The sequence below is a fragment of the Conger conger genome, chromosome 3, assembly GCF_963514075.1.
Source record: "Conger conger chromosome 3, fConCon1.1, whole genome shotgun sequence".
Classification (NCBI taxonomy): Eukaryota; Metazoa; Chordata; class Actinopteri; order Anguilliformes; family Congridae; genus Conger; species Conger conger.
In genome coordinates, this window is record NC_083762.1 from 42,483,335 (window position 1) to 42,505,784 (window position 22,450).

Here is a 22,450-nt window from a genome sequence, read left to right on the forward strand (position 1 = left end):
TTTTATACAATTATATGAATGATTATTATGGTTACCATATTATGCAGTATTTCCTGTAAGTGATTATGTTCTACGTCTTGGTTGGGTGGTTATTCACTGTCCTTCAGGTTGTCTCGGGCCAAAATGTACTTTGCTGTAATTTGTGCTGTTGGCTATTTTAAACGGATTTGCATCTTTTCCTAATTTGTCTGGGTAGATGAGTTGTTTTCAAGTTTAGAAGATTTTTACTCAAATAATTACTTTCTTATTTCAGTATATTTCTCCCAATGTTGCGGGAAGAGTATTTCTGTCTCTACTTCTCCATTCATCTTTGGACAACCGCAACTTTATACGCCCACCTTGTTCAATTTCTAGGGTGTTCTCACTTTGCCAGGACCTGTCTTTGCTACATGTCTCTGACCAATTCTGCCAGTGTATATTCTCTGTTTTGGGACAATAGCAATTCTGTTTATTTTGGGATTTGGTGCTGTTATTCAAATGTTCCATTCAAATGCCATTGATATATGTTAGTGATTGTTTAAGAGGTTCAGGATCAGTTGACTGAGTGGATACGGTCCTGTGCTGGGCCTTATAGTCTAATTTACAGTTGATTTTACTAATATTGCTCTATAAAATGATATGCCCTGTTCTGGGTATGAGTAAGAGTTGAATATCTGCCTAATTCAGTTATGCATGCATTATTTGGTGTGTTCTTGTTTACCTGTAGAATGTTTTTGAACACCGCCTGTAGAAGACATCTTTTTCCCCAGTTACTGTAGTCTTGCAGACCAAGTCAATTTGTTATCACTTCCATATTAGCAATTTGCTGGTTAACACACATTTTTGACCTAATTCTAATTATAATATTTATTTTATGTAATTGCGTAAGGTACTGAACAGGCGTTTGTCTTTAAATGCTTTGATTGCTAAAGACAAGCTCCGAGACGTACTGATTATCAGTCCAAGATAGTCCAATTCCTTGTGCTGTGGGTGACGGCAGCATCATCTGCATAGAGCAGAAATGTAACCTCTTTAAACTCTCAAAGGAAACCGCTTGTGGGGAAACGCTTGCTCAAGACACCATGTTCTGTAAGGAACATGGTCATTTTTCAGGTTACTGTTCACACAGATGCCTCTGTAGCATTGGTCTCAAATTGTAAGCCCTGATGTTGGGCAAGCATCCAACCTTTAAACCAGGTTCAACAATTTAAGTAAAGCCTCCTGCAGTTCAAGCTTGCTTCTGCATTTCTATGCTAATACTATCATGACCATATGCTCTGGGAGTAAAGATTCAACTCTCAGCTGACAAAACAACATAGAAATGTTGTTCATTGTAATGCATTATTCTCTGCAGTACTGCCTCATACTTTGTTTTATTCAGGAGACTAGAGTGTAGAGGAATTGTATTTGTATTATGAAATATTATGAAATATCTCCCACTAAAAGTATTTTAGATTTATTAATCATCCCCGAATCACTCCTTGTAAGGGAAAGCACAGGACGTCCATCCAGACATTTTTCCTGGAGATTTTTTTAAGTGCTTGACTCTGCTTAGATATCCATTCTAGCTGAATGTTGTGGCAAAGAGATAAACAGGCAGGAGGGACCTTTGTGCCCTCAAAGTTGAGCTTGTAGCTGTTTGTGGTTTACTTGTTTCCCCCTTGTGGAGTGGTCAAAAGAAGGGCACATTATTGACTTTGTCGCCCACGGTTGGAGCTCGTCCTTGAAGGGTGGTCCTTTTGTTGTCCTCCAGCCTGCTCTGGTCAGCTTGTACTGCTGCAAAGAGAATGCAGGAAATGGAGGCACCCTTGCAGTGCTGTGTTTCATTGGCCAGAAATGAATCGTTTATCTTATAAATTTGTTTGTGAATTTAGTCATTTGTTCATTCTTCCACTGATATGCTGGTTTTGCACAGGGTAGTTTACACAGTGCTTCACTCCTGACCCGCAGGTCGTTTCCGTCAGATTGAGGTGCTCACCACCGTGGCCAACGCCTTCTCCTCGCTGTACTCCCAAGTCTCGGGCACTCCCGTGCAGAAGATTGGAAGCTGCGACATCGAGAACAAAGAGGCGGCGACGGTCAACAGGAACACCTCCGCCCTGAACGCTGCTAAAATCCTGAAGAAGACCGTCACCAGGCGCAACCTGCACGCGGCGGTGGACGGACACCCATCCGCCCGCCCGGAGGCGGAGGGGCCTGGCGAAAGCGACCACGAGCAGCCGGCGAAGACGAAGGACCACCCCTCGCTCGCCACCGTGGCCGAGGCTGAGGAGTCCCAGGGGGTGCCCAATGGAGACCTGCCCAATGGCATCAAGGCGGAGGTGGATGACGAGCAGGACTTCACCCCTGCCAAGGACTCCAGCCTTTCCGCTGACCCCGATTCGGACCAGGGGAAAGACCAGGCGGTGACCTCCACCCCCGCCAAAGAGCCTCCCACCAACCGACTGCACACTTGTATCACCCACCTCCTCTCACAGGCCAGGGACTCCTTTGAGATGGAAGAGGTACTGCGCCAGAGCACCTACTCATTGCAAGCCTGAAGGGCAATAAGATCAATCTTAATTATCGTTATACTCACTTTTAATAGCTCTGCTTCCCTGGGGTAAAGATTCCATAGCTGTTCTCCTTTTATATACAGAATTGTATATTCTTGAGTACAGCACTCTACGTTTAAATAAACACTGTGTTAAGTGTGTTAAAGAAACATATGCTGCTGGCAGATTAAAAGCCTGTTTCTGTCTCCGCTGCTTCTCTTGATTATGCATACGAGGACATGGAAACGTACAGTGAGTTCTCAGGTATGGATGTTGCTTTGATTTGCTTAATGCTTAATGACAACCCCCCAGTGAGAGTAATGCTGTTGCCCTCTTAAGGTACAAAGCAACGAGGGGGAGGGACCTGCAGGGATCAGCAGCTCTTTGAAACATGGAAACGGTGAGTTTGGGTACGGGAGGGAAGCAGTTTGTCAACACAAGCTAGTCCTTTTTAGGAATTACTGTTCCAACTATTTTTCATTTTTACAGTTGACCATGTGACAAAATAAAATTAATGGATAGGCATTTTAGACCTCCATTGCAATTTCAGTACTGCAAAAATCAGGATGCAAAAAATAAAATGATTACATCGTTACATGATTTCCTGTGGTTGTCTTTGATGATTCAGTTATATTCTGATGATTATTAACCATGATCACTTTTTAGAATCCTAGAATTTGTATGGACATTTCTTACAATCAAACGGCAGGCATTGATTTAGTTTGACGAAGCTGCAGTCAGACCATGTGAAATCATAAACGAAACCATGTTCAGCCAGTTAACATAACATAATGACAAGATGGGCCATTCAGCCCAGCAATGCTCACTTTTACCTTCAATTAAAGGTACAATAGGAAATTTTGGACACGAGAGGAATTGCAGCAACAAACACGCTCAAACCAGGACACTGTATATCCCTCCCCCTTCTCTGAACACGCTGAGCCCCCACAACACAAACATTTTACCTATTGCATCTTTAAAGTGTACATAAACGCTAGATGGTATCTAGCTTTGTATCAAGCCTCGTCTTGAAAACCACCAGTTTCTTCCTCCACTACCTGACTTGGCAAGCTATTCCACACAGTGACATTTCACAGTGACTCTGTGAAATGTCTGCACAGATTACATGGAAGGTCTACTAACTCCTTATTAAATACATATTCAGCACATAACTTGATGCTGATATACATTTTTGGATGTTAGTTGAAGCAGTCTTGTAGAGAAATTCTTGGAATCTAGTACCAGAACATTTAGAAATGCATCTATGCAGCCCTCTGCTGGTAGAAATATAAAAGGCTCTTGAATGTTCTGTCAATAATGTCAGAGGGCCAGAAATGGAAGTCCCAAGAAGTTACTTCGTTCATGCTTTTATTTTGATGCATAATAATTCTGTTTTGCATACATTTCTTGTTTCACATGTCACTTTGAAGTAATTTCACTTACAAGACTTAAATCTGTCTGGTAATCCACCTGCACAGAACTGTTAGGTGTACCTGTTCCACCTGTGCAAAGCTGTTTCCTGTCTTTGTCCTGACCTATTATGTGCTGGTTCTGACTGCAGAGCTCTTGATGAGGATGGCAAGCCAACACTCGGACAGCAGTGGATTTGCTGAAGACCCCTCCACAGACAGCTCTGCTAGCCATCTGAAGGTACAGTAGATAATGTTTGTCTTGCACTGGTGTAAGCATGTTTGGGGCTGGACTTGCAATGTGTATCATGTGCGACTGTCAGGACTCTTGTTTATATGGTAATGCTTAATGTAAGTAAATGATGTAATTGCTGAATGTTCAGAGTAAGGTTGTGGTGATGGAGGTGTCAATACAGTGAAGTGTGTACAGTATTTAAAGGAGTAACATGGTGGTTGAATGTGATGCTTGCCAGTTGTCTTTAGGCAACAATAAAACCAATGTGCGTATTTTTTGTTATTCAGTCATTTAAATGTATTTTAAAACTTCTTTTTATAAGCCTAAATTTCCCACTATAAAAGTTCACCCAAACTGTCTGGGCATGGTAATGAGAACTGTCAATTAGCTATGATTGACAGGCCGTGCTCCCACTTTCCACACATTGTTGTTTGTTCTCCATGATACGCACTAATCTTGGGAGACTGAATTTTCACAAGCTAGCTAACTTTAGTATATATCAACTATCGATAGCTCAGGTATGGACGCTGACTTATACAATTATACTATTTGCTAGCTAGCCAAGTTAAGATAAGCATGTCCTTATGTGAGCAAACTAGCTAGCCAATGTTATCGATAATGTAACCTTATGAAAGCGTACTAGCTAGCTAGGTAACACTAAATGAATATAACCAGAAATAGTTTAATAGTCCTTAAAAGGCACTCTAATTTAAGTGAACCTAACATTAAAGGTACTATAGACCATTGTAAATCATCGAAAAAGGCTCACTGACATGTTGACTCACCCTCTGCCTGTGTTTAGAGTCCTTAAATTCAGTTTTCAAAGTATACAGTTGACGGCCCGACACAAAAAATCGTATAACTGTACAATAATTCAAGCTCATTGGTTGAAAATTGCCACAGCCAATGGCATTTCAACGTCAGAGCATTTACAGAGAAAGAGGAGGGAGAAAACATTATTTTGGTTTGAAGATGTTTGTTGCTGCTATTCCTCTCGACCGTTAGAGGTTCACAATTATCAATTGTAATTTTCAATTCAAAAAATTCCCTGGAGGCCAGCAGTGCAAGCTATGGGTCACAAGTTATAGGGGAGGGATAAGGAGAGTGGTTATCCTTGTGTCCTCTACAACATTCTCAACCGGTTGAAAATAGGATAATACATTTTAAACGCTTACTTCTCCAAAACAATGCCCTCTTGTGCCAATTGCATATAAAAACTTAAAAAGTGTGGCCAACCACCATGGTACTCCTTTAAAGGGAGTGATGGAGAGCGTGTCTTACCTTGGTGTGTATCCTATATCCTGTGTTCAGGTACAAGAGAGCTCCGACAGCTGTGACAGCGAGACCACGGTGACGTCCAACGCCGGGGAACTGGGCACCCCCCTCGCCCTGGACCACCCCGCCTTCCAGAAGCTTCAGGGGGAAGAAGATGGTTTAACAGCTATTGGCTCAGACAGCCCTGTATCCCTGGACCAACCCACCTTCCAGAAGCTTCCGGGGGAAGAGGAAGGCTTAGCAGCCAGTTGCACAGACAGCACTGTAGCCCTGGACCAACCTGCCTTCCAAAAGCTTCCGGGGGAAGAGGACGGTTTAACAGCCATTGGCTCAGAAGGTGCTGTCGCCCTGGACCAACCTGCCTTTCAGAAGCTTCCGGGGGAAGAGGAGGGTTTGGCAGCCATTGGCTCAGACAGCGCTGTAGCCCTGGACCAACCCACCTTCCAGAAGCTTCCGGGGGAAGAGGAGGGTTTAACAGTCATTGGCTCAGATGGCTCGCTTACCATGGACGAGCCTGCCTTCCATAATCTAGAGGGGGAAGAGGAGGTTCAAACAGCCGGTGGTCAAGACAGCACTGGGGAGCTGAATGCTGGCTTGCAGAGTGGGAATCAGAGCAATGGGGAGGAAGAGGTGGGAGTGGTTCAGGAAGAGGTTGTTAAGGAGGTAGTGGAGGACAAAGTGGTTGAGGAGATTGTTGAAGAGGAGGTAGAGGAGGAGGCAGTCATCTCTAAGTACCTCCCTCATCAGCGCCCTCAATCCACGGAGAGGGAGATTCTCACGCACACGTCCAACGAGCTGAGCTCCTCCGAGGGACTCGGCTCTCCGGCAGAGCCTGAGGCTCCTTCCCAGATCAGCAGCGTGGTAGAGCCTGATTCTGAGGACACGCAAGACCACATGACCCCTCCGGCGGCCCCTGCGTGTGAGGAGCAAGGCGCCCCAGTTTGGGCGAGGGTTCGGGAGTTACAACAGGGCCGGGACAGGTACCCACTGAGAAGGTCCAGCTCGCTGCCGATCTCCCTGATCAGCCCTTCACGGGTGGTGTCCTCCATCAAAATACATTTCCGTCCGGGCAGCGCTCGGCACTGCACCCCACCTTCCTTCTCCTACCGCTACACCCCAGATGATGAAGGGGAGGACGGCACGGGGTCCATTGCTGAACAGGAGGAGGAGGAGGAGGTGGAAGAGCAGGCGCCCTGTCGCTCCACCCTCATCATCAACACTGGCCGGGACGTTCCAGAAGAGCTCCAGACAGAGGACGTCCCCCCCAGCAGGATGCCCCCCTACCCCCTGCACCTCCCAGCCCATCTGACTCGCTCCTCCTGTTCCCTGCACAGCACGCCTCTGGACTGGTCTGATCGCCCTGTGTGTGACCTGCCCCGTTCCTGGAGCACTTGCAGCATGCCTGCCCTGCCTGCCCAAAGTGCCCCTTATGGCTCGCCTCTCGGCCAACCCCGCAGCACCCCCTACAACTCAACATTTGGCCACCCCCACACTGCCCCCTATAGTTTGCCTCTGGGGCAACCCCACAGTGCCCCCTACAGCTTGCCTCTAGGGCAGCCCCACAGTGCCCCCGACAGTTTGCCTCTGGGACACCCGCACAATGCCTCCTACAGCTCGCTTCTGGGACACCCACACAGTGCCCCCTACAGTTTGCCTCCGGGGCAGCCTCACAGTGCCCCCTACAGTTTGCCTCCGGGGCAGCCCCACAGTGCCCCCGACAGTTTGCCTCTGGGACACCCGCACAGTGCCCCCTACAGTTTGCTTCTGGGGCAGCCCCATAGTGCCTCCTACAGCTCGCCTCTAGGGCACCCCCACAATGCCTCCTACAGCTCACTTCCGGGGCAGCCCCACAGTGCCCCCTACAGCTCACTTCCAGGGCACCTCCGCAGTGCCCCCTACAGCGTGCCTCCAGGGCACCCCCGCAGTGCCAGCTACAGCTTTCCTCTGGGGCACCCCCAAAGTGCCTCCTACAGCTCGCCTCTGGGGCACTCCAACAGTGCCTCCTGCAGCTCATTTTTCAACCAGCCCCACAGTGCCCTCTATGGCCCACCTCTCGACCACCCCCACAGTGCCCCCTATCATTACGGCGTCCCGCAGAACGACCGTTGGAATGGCCCTTTCAACCCCCTGTACAGCTCCCCGTGCCCGTCGAACTGCTGCCCCTCCTTCCCTGCCACCAACTCGCGCCTCTCCCAGCCCCCGTCCGGCGTGGAGATGCAGCTGAAGCGAGTCCTGCATGATGTCAGGGGTGCAGTGCAGAACTTAGCCCAGGTGAGGCTGCCTGTCCATGTGCTATCCCACCAGGTGCAACTTCAGCCTGACCAGCTCATATGGTAACAGTAAAGAATACCAATGAAGTCACTCAAACCATCATGCTGCTGCCAGATATGCAGTAGATCCAACAAGTTTAGTTTCTCCTGACAAATTTTCCTGTTGAACGCAATGGAAAAAATATTCAGGAGAAACAATTCTTGTAGTATCTATTGCATATCTGGCAGCAGCACAGTGGTTTGAGGCTCATTTGATACCTTGGACCCTTGATGACTTAAAAACCATTTTGACAACAAATTTGTTCCACCCCCCAATTCCCATAGAGATCCATTCAGATGTAAAGAGTTTGAGTATTGCTTGTAGGACAACCTGAAAATATTCAGATATTCAGACTCTGACATCAGGAAGTCATGGCATGCAAAGGATATGCAACCAAATTCCAAACATGACTATTATTTTACATTATGTTAATTAAAATGGGGTTAATCAAACAATTAATGCGCTTTGGCCACGTATGAATTGTTTGATTAAAAACAGAGAAATTAAATAAGGTTGAGATGCAGACCGCCCAGTAAACAAGTATTTTGGTGTGGAGGTTGAGGTTGCTGTTCAGGAAAACCCTTCTCCTTAGATGACAAAAAAATACTGAGGCTTGTCTGAGGCCATTTTGGACCTCATTTTCCATTCTGCAGTTTTCAGATATTATGCTTCCCAAGTATTGAAGGTAGCAGTGGTGGCTAGCCGTTGGCCTTGTACTGTGGAGGTTGTTGGGTGGTGGGAAAGGCTGGCACTTAGCTGGCAGATTATCTGTTTTTGAGTGTTCATGGTCAGTCCCATTCTCCTGTATCCAGATACAGCTGCTGAGAGGGTGTTTTCTAGGGCCTCTGGTCTGTGGACTGCCAGGGCACAATCATCGGCATACTGTAGCTCCATGATATCCTCAACTTGGTGGTAACCTGCTGATGTTGAAACACACACAAACATTCAAAACCTAAGAAAGGAAAAATAAATTTGATTATTTGTGATCATAAAAAAAAAATGGTGAATTAATACCTTGAATATCAAATTAGTAGATTTAAATGAGAATTAAAAGTAGGTATCAAATAGACCCTCAGCTATTCATCAAATTCCATAGGAAATGGATATGGGTACATTTGGACCCATGTTGTGCTTTCTAAAGGCTATTCAATATATTGTGCATTCTAGGGTTAAATTCAAGCGACCCCATCCTTAATCAGTGTAAACATCTAGCCAACGTTTACAGGACAACAGTATACAGACATTAAGAAAGACCGCATATTTCATTATATGTTGCATCCCATAACATAAATGCATAGGCTACAGTATATTAGTTTTGCTGTAGGCCTACAAATACCACTAAGTATTGGTTCATGGTCCTCAAAGTCACCTAATGCGGCTCTCTCAAACAAAAGTGATTACATGGAAGAGGTAGGCTATGTGGCTATTTAAAAAAAAAATGGTATTAAAGCAAGCTAACATTACTTTCTGGCAAACTAGTGATTTATATTGTAATTTCATTATTAATGTCTACAGTATGACATCCATGAAAAATAAATTGGCAAAATGTTTTCTGGAAAATCTCCAAAATGGGTTTGACCTCACTACTAATAGAGTAAAGCAGTCTGTTGGACGACAGCACTTTTTTGAAGCTAACCTAACCTATCACACATCAGAAACCTGCCAGTTCAGTGATAGTGATGAACTCTGGGTAAAACGGTCTGCTCAATGACAGCCATTCATTCATTCTCTGTACCCTCATCTGTCGAGTGAATGCGAGCCCCTCTTGACAAGTGTCAATTGATTGTGTTGTTTCCTTGGGTGCAGGGTTCATCTCTCCCAGGCGAGGACACGGTAACTGCACAGTTTAGCTCCCACAGAGCAGTGCAGCCCCTGTTTGAGGTATGTGCATTCTGAGCTTCGTCCTGTTCCCTATGTTGAGTATTGCAGCTGAATTGCGTGCTTTGCTTTGATATTATACTCTAGGCCAGGGGTCGGCAACCCTGGTCCTGGAGAGCCGCAGGGTGTGCTGGCTTTCGTTGTTACTTGGCATTAATTGATCAATGAAAGCCGTTGATTGCACAGTTAACTCACCTCACCTGGTTTCTTGGGTCTGAATTGGTTGCTTATTTTAAGGTGGAGACGAAAGCCAGTACACCCTGCGGCTCTCCAGGACTAGGGTTGCCGACCCCTGCTCTAGGCAGTTTTAGATGCACAGTGGGTAGTAGCTTCTACTGGTGTCTTGCATAAGGGACATCTACGCTCCCCCCCTCCTCAGGACACCATTCAGGAGCTGCAGTTGATCAAGAGGAACCTGAATGTGTTCCGTACGCAGATGATGGACCTGGAGTTGGCCCTGCTGAGACAGCAGGACATGGTCTACCAGCACTTGACAGAGGAGGACAGGTGGGTTTCAAATAAGGGAACCTTTCCTATGTGTTTGCCTGGCTTTGCTGGCTCAGAGCAAGCTCAAGCAGCTGTCTAGCTTAGGTTTTTCCTCTGTAGTTCCTTTTTCCTGTCATATGCCAGTGCAAGTTATTATTATTTTTTTTTTAATTATTTTTTTTTTTCTGGGTTGAAATTGAATCTTAACTAAGTGTTGCATAAATTTGCATACAAATCTGTTCCATGCATAGTATAGAAAATTTCTGTCTGGGATTTGTAAAGCAAACGAGTCTCAAGAATGATGTTTCCGTGTATGTACTAGAGGTGGGGGAAAACATTGATACAACATCGTATTGAGTGACTTTTTTCGGCGATACGGTATCGGTACAGTGGCGGCAAGTATCAATATTTTATCTAAATATATATTTTATAATGCACATTATTTTTGTAATTATTTTAATTCAGGACACGGAGGTGACAAACCACCGTCGGTAGAGCTCATTAAAATCAAATAACCACAGGACTTGTCATGGATTATCCCGTTTATACCATAGTTGTAAATCCTTAAACTTGTGAAACAATTAGAACACTGATTTTCATTAGATGTTTTGCATACAAAATTAAAGTTTCTTGGCAAGAGAGGTCTCATTTCCCCTAAATCTGGAAAGCAACCCCTGCCATTCCATAATTAACATTAGTTTAGAGTAGGGATGTAAAAGTTGAGCCTTAATGCGAATGATTAATAAAACTTGATTAATGCGTTAATTATGGATTTGGCTTTCTCCCATATACCCATTGCTGTGTGCAAGGCTATCTTCACTATTGGCTACAGAAAAACGGGCTATCCTTATCATCTGGAAATGTCAATAAGATAACCAGTTGCTGAGACAGATTAAGTGCTTGAAGTGGGGGGGAAAATATCTGCCCGTACAGGCCGGTACTCTCCGTATAGATAGAACGAGTCCTTTCTGGAACTAACATTGAAAACAGGTTCCATTCACGGAAATATACTGTTGGGTCAAGAAAGATGATTTACAAGTTTAACATGAGGTGAACACTTTTACAAACTGTTTGTAAATCACTTCAAGTTGATTCACGTTCAAGGTATGGAATTCTAACTTCCTTAAATGTGTCTTGAGGGTGTCGGCCTTTCTCAGAATTTAATCGAAAAAAACAGTAAGAACCTACCAATAAGAACAGTCATCTTACAGTGGTAAATAACCACAGTAGCCACTACGTGGGCAAAAATCTAAAAATAAACTGAGTACCAGCCCAATTCAAGCACTGTTGAAACTTTAGTTCTGTGAAATGATATGCCAGAGAGGGAATTTGTTGTTTTCAGTTCCCAAATATCTTCTTGAAGGAACTGCATAGAAAACCATTGTTTAATCAAATTATATTTAATAGGTTTCCTCTTATTTCTGTCTGAACCTTTCAGTTCAAGATGGTTAGATATGATTTCTGTGGGTTTGATTGCCATAGTACTTAAGTTCAACAGTATATGAATTAAATAGTTTGACAGTGACTTGGTATTGCATGTGCATGTATTATTTTATATTTTATAATACATGCACGGGGAAAAAATAACTGTATTGAATCAGAATAGAGGCAAACTCTATGTGCTCCATGCACTTTCTTCATATCGTTTCATCTGAAGTCAAAAATTATTTGAAACTGACACCAATGACATAACTGACATAAATACAGTACTGTATACGATTCTTGCTTCTCTAAAATATTTTTTTTCTTCTGTGACAACGATAGCATGATTGATCGTAAATGATTGTCTTGCAGTATATGGCATATTGCAGAACCGCGTGTATGTTGATACTATCGTATAGTGGGCAACATATCATGATAGTATTATGAGTTGCTCAGTGATTCCCAGGCCTAGTACGAGCGTATCTACTGTTTATGATTGAGGACTGGAGATTGAATTTTGTTTTGTTTTCCTGTTTGCAGACAGGAGGCTGAGCACCTGCAGAGCCTGCGTACTGCAGTGAGGCAGGAATTGCATGAGTTGGAACTGCAGCTGGAGGATCGATTGCTCTTCCTGGATGAGCAGTTTCGCGCCTCCCCCTACCGCCACCCTGTGGTGAGTGTCTGCAACAGCTACTATTCACTCTCTTACCACTCTGGCAGTTTTTTTTTACATTTTCACAGTGGGTTCCTGAAAATGTATGCATGTTCATAATGCAATATCTATATATAATTTAGGTCATCAGTGTCTGTGTGGAGCCTCTGAGTGTCTATGGAATGGCTGGCTTTGCTACAGCTTGAATGCAGTCAAACCAGGATTGTTTGTTTCTGCCTTTCCTGCTAATTGACAGCGTTGTCATTTTTGAACATCTGGTGGCATTTAGTTTGTGTGCATTTTGGGGGAGAGTCTTGTGCCAACAAATTCATGGGTAGGCTGGAAGAATTCTAATTCTGAAGTTATTCAGTTTTGTTTTTCCAACCAGAATTATTGGAATGAGGCGTAACACCAGAGGGCATAAATGTAGCCGTCTCATACATTTATCTGAGTTATGAATACAAATGTCTGTTTTTGTGAGTAAATTTTTTTTTTTTTTTTTTTTTACGGTCAATTTCTATTTGACTTTTGGAAATGAAAATAAATCATGGTGGAGGTTTGGATTTTATTAGCTTTGTGTAGAAGGCCATTATCATAGGCAAAGGTTAGCGGTGTACATAATGAGGACTTGGCTGCTCAACTGTTAGTTGTGCGCTTGCCTGCATTCTCTCAGATTTACATTTACTATGCTATGAATGTAAATACGATCAAGCATCTCCATGGCAGAATAGAAAATATGGAGTTTATATCCATATGTTTGAGCTTTTGAACAAATATTTTTTCTGGGGGCACAAAAATGTTTTGTCTTCAGCATGACAATAGGTGTGATGCTTTAAATGATATGGTTTTGGCTTTTTAAAATTAAAACTCAACTTTACAGTAAATTACATCATGACTGATTGATCCTAATAGGGGCAGGGTGGGCTTAAGTTGGCTTGTCAGCAATATTAGGTCCTCTAATCAGCCCACAAGGTTCTACTGTCATTCAATTGAATTCAGCAGTCTTCCTTCTTTTTGGCAATAGCTTTTCCCTCTCGTACTGTGTGTTCTGTAACATGTAAAATAGTCACTTTGGCATGTACATACTATGTGTGCAGCTTGTATTGGTGAATGATTAAGATTGTTTGTATGCTAAACCATTTTGCGACATCTGATCATTTACTGCAGGGACTTTCCAGAGGTCACAGCCTGGACAGCCGGTGCAGTTCGCCTTCCATGAATGTAACAGAGCCGGTGAGTGTCTAAGAGTCTACGACAGGGCTGAGGGTCCTGCACTCTGGTCCCTGAGCTCCGTTTCGGTCTCCTCTCCCTTCCTCATGTGAGGTGTGTGCGGTGTGCTTCCAGGTAACGGAGCTCCTGAGGGAACAGCTGTCCCTGCAGGCCGAGCTGGGCTTGGAGGGCAAGGCCAGGTCTGCCCCGCTGCTGGCCTCAAGCTGCTCCTCTGGGTCAGCCAGCCCCGTCAGGCCCAGCCGGCCCCTGGGCCACCCTGAGGTGTACCGGACCTCCGTCTGCCTCACACCCGCCATGCCGCCACGGCAACAGATGCCAGGAGCCCCACAGAGTACGCACTCCATGCCCACGCGCTCTCTGCCTGAGGACGGAGGAGGAGTAGGAGCAACGGCAGAGGGAGGTGCAGTGGAGAACCCCCAGCTACAGGAGCTCATCAGCGAGGTGAGGCAGAGAATAATAATCCATCCACGCCAAGAATAATAACTAGAACGCTAACTATATGTCATTTTAAAAATCGTTCCAATGCAAGTGGCTGGCTACCAAATCCACTCACGATTTCTGCCTTGCTATTGATGGCTTCACTGCCTGCACTTCCCCTGATATCTGTAACCTTGCCATCATTTTTGATCCCAGCTTCTCATTTGACATTCATGTAAATCAGTCAGAACAGCCTTTTTTATTTTAAAAATATAGTCCATTCCTCTCTTTCCTTGCTGCTGAAACACTCATCCATGCATTTATCTCCTCCAGACTCGACTTACTGCAACAGTATTCTTTACTTTAGCTTTACCTTCACTAGCCAAGGTTCATTGCCTGTGATCGGTTTGTTGTGAGACCAGCCTTGTATAATTGATGCTTAACAATTCTTCCATGAAGCCAGAGAGAGTGTTTTCCATCTGCAGTCGATGCACGCTGCTTCGTGAATGTGTACTTCCAAAGAAAAAACATTGCAAGTCCTTATCGACCTTATAAGCCTATGTTTATTTTAGTATGCCTTGCACCACCATGCAACTCTGAATATAGCCTGGTTCAGGTCAAAGGACTTGCTGATTTGTTGTTGAAATTAAACTGCATGCTTGTTGTAAAATAATAACACTGCTGTAAGCTAATGAAAAAATAGTTTTGCGTTATTTCTCAGGAAAAAGGGAGTAGTTGGGCCAGGAATTCCAAGGCTCCTGTTTTCCGGTGTTACGCTCTACTAGGGATGAAGTGATGCGTGTGGTGGTCTGGTGGCTTAGCATGCTTGGAGCCGAGCTTATAAGAAGAGCCATTTTAGCAGTAGTTACTCGACCTCTGATTACTGAGTCAGGTATACAGTCTAGGACCTGTTGTCATGTTTGAGATGGATATCTGCAATGGCGTGCAAGTCATTACCATCCATTTGAGCCTACCCCTTTTACTCCTCAGATCAAGCGGAGTATCACGGATGAAATCCGGCAGGAGATTATGAGTGATCTGCTGGCTGCTGTGTTACCGAGGAGTTCACCAGCAGCAACACAGGACCACACCTTGTGAGAAAGGTAATGGACATCGCTGTGTGATTGCATAGTGCAGTGGTCTCCAACCCTGGTTCTGGAGAGCTACGGGGTCAGCTGTTTCTCTGCACTTAAATGCAGTCACCTCAAATTGATTAACACACCTCATCTGGTTACCTGGGTCTCAACAAGGTGCTGATTTTGAAGTGAAAACAAAAGCCAGAAGACCCAGTAGCTCTCCAGCACCAGGGTTGGAGGTGGTGTAGTCCTGGTATAGTACATGCTCACAGGTGTGGATATACAGGAGCACACCCCCTGGTATTCCACATGAATTAGTCGTGAGTTCCACCAGTAATGTCTGAGACTATGATTATAATAGAAAGATTATGCACTGGTTACATTGAGTAAGACACCAGGCTCATATATAATTTTTTTTCTCTGTTGCAGTTTAGGAAGTGTCCCTGTGGATAAAACAAATGCTCTGAACACTGGTGAAGGCCTGCACTGAGAGCCACCCCACTGCGTGTGTGCGTGGTTATGCATACATGCGTGTGCACATGACTGTGGGCATGCACAAGAATGTCTGAGGCCCACAGTTTTGGCGAGCATCATACACCAACCTGTTCAATAAACTTATACCACTGTACTCTGTCGTGTTACACTCTACCATCCAGTTTCAAAATGGGGATGGCGGGAAGCATGTTCCTGCTCTTGGACAGTCTCATCCTTTGAAGTCTTTTTACTTCTCTGTTTTTGGTGGTGGATGTTCTTGGGTTGTGTTTAAGGAAGTGATACTGGTTGAGTGCATGTTGTGGAGGCTTAATGTGAATGAGCTCCAGAAGACTTTGCCTGGTGGGTGAAATGTGTATATGTGTGTGTGTATGGAGGGCCTAACTACTGTAACTAAGCCTTGTATGATGCCTAGGAACGCAATGCATTTCACTTGGAACTTGAACCTACTCGTAACTACTGTTTTCAGGACATTTGTAAGCATATTTTTGTTTTGGTTTGTCTCTTTTCTTTTTTTTTTGTCTTTTTTTTTGTCAAACATATTTATTTAAAATCATATTTTAAAAATTCACATTTCTAAGAGAATTTTCAAATGTAAAGCACAACTAATGTCACTTAAATGTATATATTTTGAATGAATGTGGTTAGCATGAATGACAGTGGTTTATACACTGGAGAATGAAATTGAGTGGAATACACTACCCGATGAAGTGTTGGATAGTGGTCTTGAATGCTGATAAAACTATCTCAATCCTATTAGTTAGTTTTACTGATATTTTTCTCTCAACATTCCATGCCTTTATAAGCCCTTTAAAATCCAGGATTAACAGTGGGCTGGGTTCAGATCTGAGCAGTTTGTCTTCAACTTGAATTAACTGAGTGAACTTTTTCTACGAAGGGTCCTGCATGCATACTGCATTACACAACACTTTTGTGTTACACTACAGTATGTGAATGCTAGCTGGCATAGACTGTTATAAAGTGATGTCACTGTGGTATTTGGTTATGCTATTGTCACTTTTGAGAGTGTGTACAGTACTATGACCTGATTCTGTATCCTCTGATCTGTACTCTATATCAGTTAGCATCAGTCAATGCTTGTTTTTCATGTGAAGACAGGTTATGTGGTTCTATTGTAGGACCCTTCACATAACAAATATTAGAGCTTCAGCAATGATTTCAGCAACATGGTAGTCTGAATTAAGCAGGAAATGTTGTGTTGATGTCATGAAAAGTAACCCCTCAAATTGTTAATCAAAATGATCCTGATTGCGTTTTGGTATCTTTCAACTGTGCGTTTAATAATGAGCTGGTGTTATTTTTAGCTGTGGGGCTAAAAACTGAGGCATTTCAATTGCCCTGCTATTTTTATGTTAGAAAAAGTCTTTTTCACGAAGAGTTTAATCTACTTTGAATTTGTTTGCTATACTAATTGATGTATATCAAATGTTGGATACTTGTAAATTGGCAGAATTATAAAGAAAATCTGTTTAGCTTTGTGACCTGGGATGCATGGGGAAGTCTTCTAAAGCAAAACATTAATAAAATAAAGATTTATTTATTTTAAATACATCCAGGGAGTGGTTCTGTGTTTTTCTTTTCATTTAACATTCATTTGACTTCAAATTTCTGAATTGCTTGTAATAATAAAGTAAGGTAATACATTGGTTAATCTTTGAGAGGATGCCCTATGCATTTTGATGGTTTTCTAATGCCTGACATTAATAAACAAAAAGTGCCTTGTGCCCCTAAGTTGGAGCATATTGTAGGGCATTCTGTAAGAATGAAATTATATATATTTTTAAGATTTTTTTCTTCACTACACTAAAAGTTTGGTAAGTGCTCTCAGATGACTCACATTTACATATAAAATGACACTAAAACTATGTATGACCCCTAAAAATGAGTCCCTGGTGGAAAAAGAGCACGTTTAGGGCCAAACATCTCCAAGATGCATGTTTTCTGCAAAATTATACAACATTATATGAGAAATAAACAAACCAGTCCAGTTAATTTGACTAAGGCCACCAGGAAGGATATGGGAAATCGAAGATGCCGGATTTGTGAAGTAAGGAAAGTTGTTACTAACCTGACAGCATGGATGGTGCAGTGGGTAGCACTGCCGCCTCACAGCAAGGAGGTCCTGGGTTCGAATCCCCATTGGCCAGGGCCTCGCTGTGTGGAGTTTCCATGTTCTCCACGTGTTTGCGTGGGTTTCCACCAGGTACTCCGGTTTCCTCCCACAGTCCAAAGAGATGGAGGTTAGGAGAGTCTAAATTGCCCATAGGTATGAGTGTGTGAGTGAATGGTGTGTGTGCCCTGCGATGGACTGCCGACCTGTCCAGGGTGTATTCCTGCCTTTCACCCAATGTATGCTGGGATAGGCTCCAGCCCCCCTACAACCATGTTCAGGGTAAGTGGGTTAGGATAATGAATGAATGAATGAATGTTACTAACCCTTTAGCTTCCATCAACCGTTCTACTTTTCCTTTACTACTATCCGTATCCTTTCCTCCCCGTAGTATCCTGTGTGCATTGAAATCTACCCAAAGCTTGTGACCATAGGTGAGGGTTGGGACGTAGATCGACCAGTAAATCAAGAGCTTCGCCTTCCGGCTCAGCTCCCTCTTCACCACGACAGTCCGGTGCAACGCCCGCATTACTGCTGACGCCTGTCGATCTCACGCTCCCTTCTACCCTCACTCGTGAACAAGACCCCAAGATACTTGAACTCCTTCACTTGGGGCAAAGACTCATTCCCAACCCGGAGGGAGCAATCCACCGTTTTCCGGCAGAGAACCATGGCCTTGGACTTGGAGGTGTTGACTCTCATCCCGGCCGCTTCACACTCAGCTGCAAACCGCTCCAGTGTGTGCTGAAGGTCACGGTCCGATGAAGCCAGCAGAACTACATCATCCGCAAAAAGCAGAGATGCGATTCTGAGGTCACCAAACCGGACACTCTCCTCACCTCGGCTGCGCCTTGAGATCCTGTCCATGAATACCACAAACAGGATCGGTGACAAGGGGCAACCTTGGCGGAGTCCAACACCCACAGGAAACGTGCTTGACTTTGTGCCAAGAATGCGGACACAGCTCTCACTTTGGTTATACAGGGACCAGATGGCTCGTAACAATGGCCCCGGTACCCCATACTCCCGCAGTACACCCCACAGGGTTCCCCGGGGGACACGGTCGAAAGCCTTCTCCAAGTCCACAAAGCACATGTGGACTGGATGGGCGAACTCCCATGACCCCGCCAGCAACCCTGCCAAGGTAAAGAGCTGGTCCACTGTTCCACAACCAGGACGGAAGCCACATTGCTCCTCCTGAATCTGAGGTTCGACCGTTGGCCGGAGCCTCCTTTCCAGCACCCTAGAGTAAGCTTTCCCAGGGAGGCTGAGGAGTGTGATACCCCGATAATTGGAGCACACCCTCCGGTCCCCCTTCTTGAACATTGGGACCACCACCCCGGTCTGCCACTCTGCAGGTACTGTCCCCGACCTCCATGCGAAGAGGCGTGTGAGCCAAGACAGTGCTTGTCAATGGAGGCTTTGAACATGGCCCACTTGGACTCCATGTCCCCAGCCTCCTCCCCCGGGATGCGCAAGAAGTTCCTCCGGAGGTGGGAGTTGAAGACCTCGCGGACGGGGGCCTCAAAGTCGATCATCGATCTTTGGCCTAAGGTGCTCTGGTACCAAGTACACTCATGAGCTACCCTATGCTCGAACATGGTGTTCGTTATGGACAATCCATGTCTAGCACAGAAGTCCAATAACAAGACACCGCTTTGGTTAAGATCAGGCAGGCCATTCCTCCCAATCACCCCCTTCCAGGTTTCTCCATCATTGCCCACGTGAGCGTTGAAGTCGCCCAGCAGAACTATGGAGTCTCCAGGTGACTCCAAGAAGGCCTGATAGTCTGTTTTGTGCATAAGCACAAACGACAGTCAGCTTTCCCCCCCAGTGACACGTAGTCGCAGAGAGGCGACCCTCTCGTTCCCCGGGTGAAACACCAACACAGTGGCGCTCAACCGGTGGTTTGTGAGTATCCCCACACCCGCCCAGCGCCTCTCACCCTGAGCAACTCTCGAAAAGAACAGAGTCCAGCCCCTCTCCAGGAGTTTGGTTCCGTTCTGTGCGTGGAGGTGAGCCCAACTATATCTAGTTGGTACCGCTCCACCTCCCACACTAGCTCCGGTTCCTTCCCCACCAGAGAGGTGACATTCCACGTCGCCAGAACCAGTCTGCGACACTGAGGATCAGCACGCCCAGATCCCCACCTTCACCCACTGCCCGTTGGGCAAAGCACTTGACTCCGATGCCGACCCCTGCAGGTGGTGAGCCCACAGGTCGGCGACCTCACATTACCAGTTCGGGCTGTGCCCGGCCAGGCCCCATGGGATAAGGCCCGGCCAACAGACGCTCGCTGACGAGCTCCCCTCCCAGGTCTGGCTCCAGAAGGGGGCCCCGGATTCCCTTTTCCGGGCGAGATAGCTAGGTATCTGTGAGGCCGTGTCATGGAGTCTTTGAATAATTTAAGCATTTAATCCAAATAAGATCAACTGAAACAAGCATGACTGTGCTCCTTTAAGTAAATGAAAGTAAATGACACAGTATTTGGTAGCATATCCCTTGCTTGCAATAACTGCATCAAGCCTGCGACCAAACATCAACAAACTAAATGTTGCATTCTTCTTTTGTGATGCCGCCTGTTTCAGTTGTTTGTTTCAGGGTTTTTTCCTTCAATCGCCTCTTCAGGAAGTAAAATGCATGCTCAATTGGGTTAAGGTCTGCCGATTGACTTGGCCAGTCTAAAACCTTACACTTTTTCTCCCAAATGAAGATGAACTTGTATGAGCCCTTCTTTCTCCACAGTTTGGCCTTTCCATCACCTGGTTAATCTTGGTCTCATCAGTACATAAAACTTCTAGAACCTTTGTGGCTTATCTCTGTACTTCTTTGCAAATCGTAATCTCGCCTTCCGATTCTTACTACTGATAAGTGGTTTGCATCTTGTGGTATAGCCTCTATTATGTTTGTGATGTCACTGCCTGATGTTTTGGGGGTTTTCTTCACAGCTCTCACAATGTTTCTTTCATCAACAGTCATTGTTTTCCTTGGTCAACCTGTACGCCGGTGGTATCTTTCTTCATCAGGACATTCCAAGTTGTTGTACAAGCTATCCCCAACGCTTGTGCAATGGCTTCAAAATGGCTTGCTTTTCTCCCAAAGACAGTTCTCTGGTCATCATGTTGGTTTATCTTTTCTAACGCAAATTCACACTTCACAGGTAAAACTATTTATTGTTTAACCAATCAATCTAATAGCACACATCTGGGCAAGAAGAAACACATTTCTGTGGTATGCTAGTTGGAATGTTGATGCACTCTTCAAGGGTTCAAGTTGTTTCTATGTGATCAGTGTAAGGCTTGGAACTGTACTTTCCTCTAGGGTCTCCAACACACTTGGTCCCTGGTTTGGATTTGCACTTTATTGAATATCGCTGTAGATAAGAGTGTCTGCTAAATGACTGTAATGTAATGTAGTGTGATGCTTTATGCAATAAGGGGTCTGCAGTTGAGTTTGTAGGCTATGATATCATCAAATGTTTGTAGGCTACTCAACAAAATGCTACTTTGGATTGGCATGTGGTGTGTATAAATATCATAGCCATCCCATAAACAAAAAAGGAATACCAGATAGCAATGATAATTATTTCATAGGGTTTAATACAGGTGATATCTTAAATGAATACATATGAATACATATTGATCAGGTAAATACAATTACATAAGTAAAATCATTACATAAATCAAACAAAGCTGTTTATTTATTTGCTTTAATTTTGTGGTGGCGGATGGGGAGAAAGGGGTCAGGGCTGTTGAAATAGTCCGTGCGGGTTCAGAACTCAGTCAGTTGGTTATGTCGATAGCCCAGGCAAACTTCACTCTCTGGCTCTTGTTATAGATTTTCTCTAAGGGCATATTCATGTTCATGCACCTGGAGAAGAGAGAGCAGCCATGCGTTTAGAATTCAGCAGACCCACTCCACACCCATTGAGCCTCTTGCTCTGTACGTTTTAAATAATTAAGAAACAAAATGGTGGTGATTTCCAGCATGATGTTTGTGTGTGTGTTTGTCTGTGTCTATGTGCACGTGCTCACCAGGCAATGGTGATGCGGGGGTCCAGAGAGTTGATTTGGAAGGTGCTCAGGCTGATCTGCCTGCCGTCCTCTCTGCCAATGGCTTCAATGTTCAGCTTCAGTAGCTGGTCCTCAAGCTGGCGTGTGACTTTCTGCTTTTTCTTAACCTTTCTGAAACACACACACACAGTGAGTTTACACGCAGGCAAGTGAGGACAATACACACATGCACACCTGTGAGAGAATAGCGCTCCACATTTGAGACACTCACACATGCCACTTGCTGTCAAGGCAGCCCTTGGCATTCCATATGGCCACTGTCAGCTCAGTCGTGGCCTTTACGAGCTCCTGTGTCATACTGGCAATCTGGAGGAGAACATAGAAGAACAGAACATAGAAGCCAGAGCAAGATGTTTTTTCAAGATCTGTTTTTCTCCCTGAATTACTGCCTGTTTCGCAATTCCCTGTACCTTGGCATGCAGTCCATGGCTCCTGTTGCCTGTTTCTTATCCATCTCCTTTTGCATTGCTTCATATTCGGTCTTCAGTCCTTTCTGTTCTTCAGAGTCCTTTGAAGTCTTCCTCAGCTCGACCTCAGTCACTTTTTCCTGATGAATCATCTCCCTAAGCCCCGCCCCTTTGTGTGCCTTTGTAACCACCTCCTTCTTTAGCCCCGCCACATTTTGTGCCTTTTTAAGCACTTTCTGATGTTCCACCTCATCCTTCTCCTGAATCATTTGCTTTAGAAGCTTTGCCTATTTTTGCCATTTCTGAGTAGTCTCCTTCAGAAGCTCCACTCCTGTTGCCTGTTTCTTCTTCATCTCCTGTTGAAGCTCCTCCTCCTTTAGCTCTTTTCGCATTGCTTCTTTTTCCTTCTTAATTCTCATTAAATGCATCTTTAGTCCAAGTCCT

General features: G+C 44.7%; 2 protein-coding genes across 3 annotated transcripts in view; one reads left to right on the forward strand and one right to left on the reverse strand.

The window, feature by feature from the left end:
• The window catches only part of itprid2 (ITPR interacting domain containing 2), a 43,787-nt gene extending 26,820 nt beyond the window's left edge, over positions 1 to 16,967 (forward strand). For both annotated transcript variants that reach the window (XM_061235322.1, XM_061235321.1), the window contains exons 9-19: positions 1,930 to 2,483; positions 2,853 to 2,913; positions 4,075 to 4,163; positions 5,469 to 7,703; positions 9,549 to 9,623; positions 10,000 to 10,127; positions 12,069 to 12,201; positions 13,348 to 13,413; positions 13,525 to 13,851; positions 14,818 to 14,930; positions 15,333 to 16,967. In XM_061235322.1, coding sequence (XP_061091306.1) covers positions 1,930 to 2,483; positions 2,853 to 2,913; positions 4,075 to 4,163; positions 5,469 to 7,703; positions 9,549 to 9,623; positions 10,000 to 10,127; positions 12,069 to 12,201; positions 13,348 to 13,413; positions 13,525 to 13,851; positions 14,818 to 14,925 — 3,776 coding nt within the window. In that variant the 3' untranslated portion in view covers positions 14,926 to 14,930; positions 15,333 to 16,967. The remainder of the gene's footprint in view (positions 1 to 1,929; positions 2,484 to 2,852; positions 2,914 to 4,074; positions 4,164 to 5,468; positions 7,704 to 9,548; positions 9,624 to 9,999; positions 10,128 to 12,068; positions 12,202 to 13,347; positions 13,414 to 13,524; positions 13,852 to 14,817; positions 14,931 to 15,332) is intronic.
• Positions 16,968 to 21,308: 4,341 nt separating this feature from the next.
• LOC133123396 (DNA topoisomerase 1-like) lies at positions 21,309 to 22,132 on the reverse strand. The gene is made up of 4 exons (XM_061233849.1): positions 22,010 to 22,132; positions 21,811 to 21,905; positions 21,561 to 21,710; positions 21,309 to 21,396 (listed from the first exon to the last, which is right to left on the reverse strand). The coding sequence occupies exons 2-4, from the start codon at positions 21,894 to 21,896 to the stop codon at positions 21,309 to 21,311; spliced, it is 324 nt and encodes a 107-aa protein (XP_061089833.1). The 5' UTR covers positions 21,897 to 21,905; positions 22,010 to 22,132.
• Positions 22,133 to 22,450: the final 318 nt, after the last annotated feature.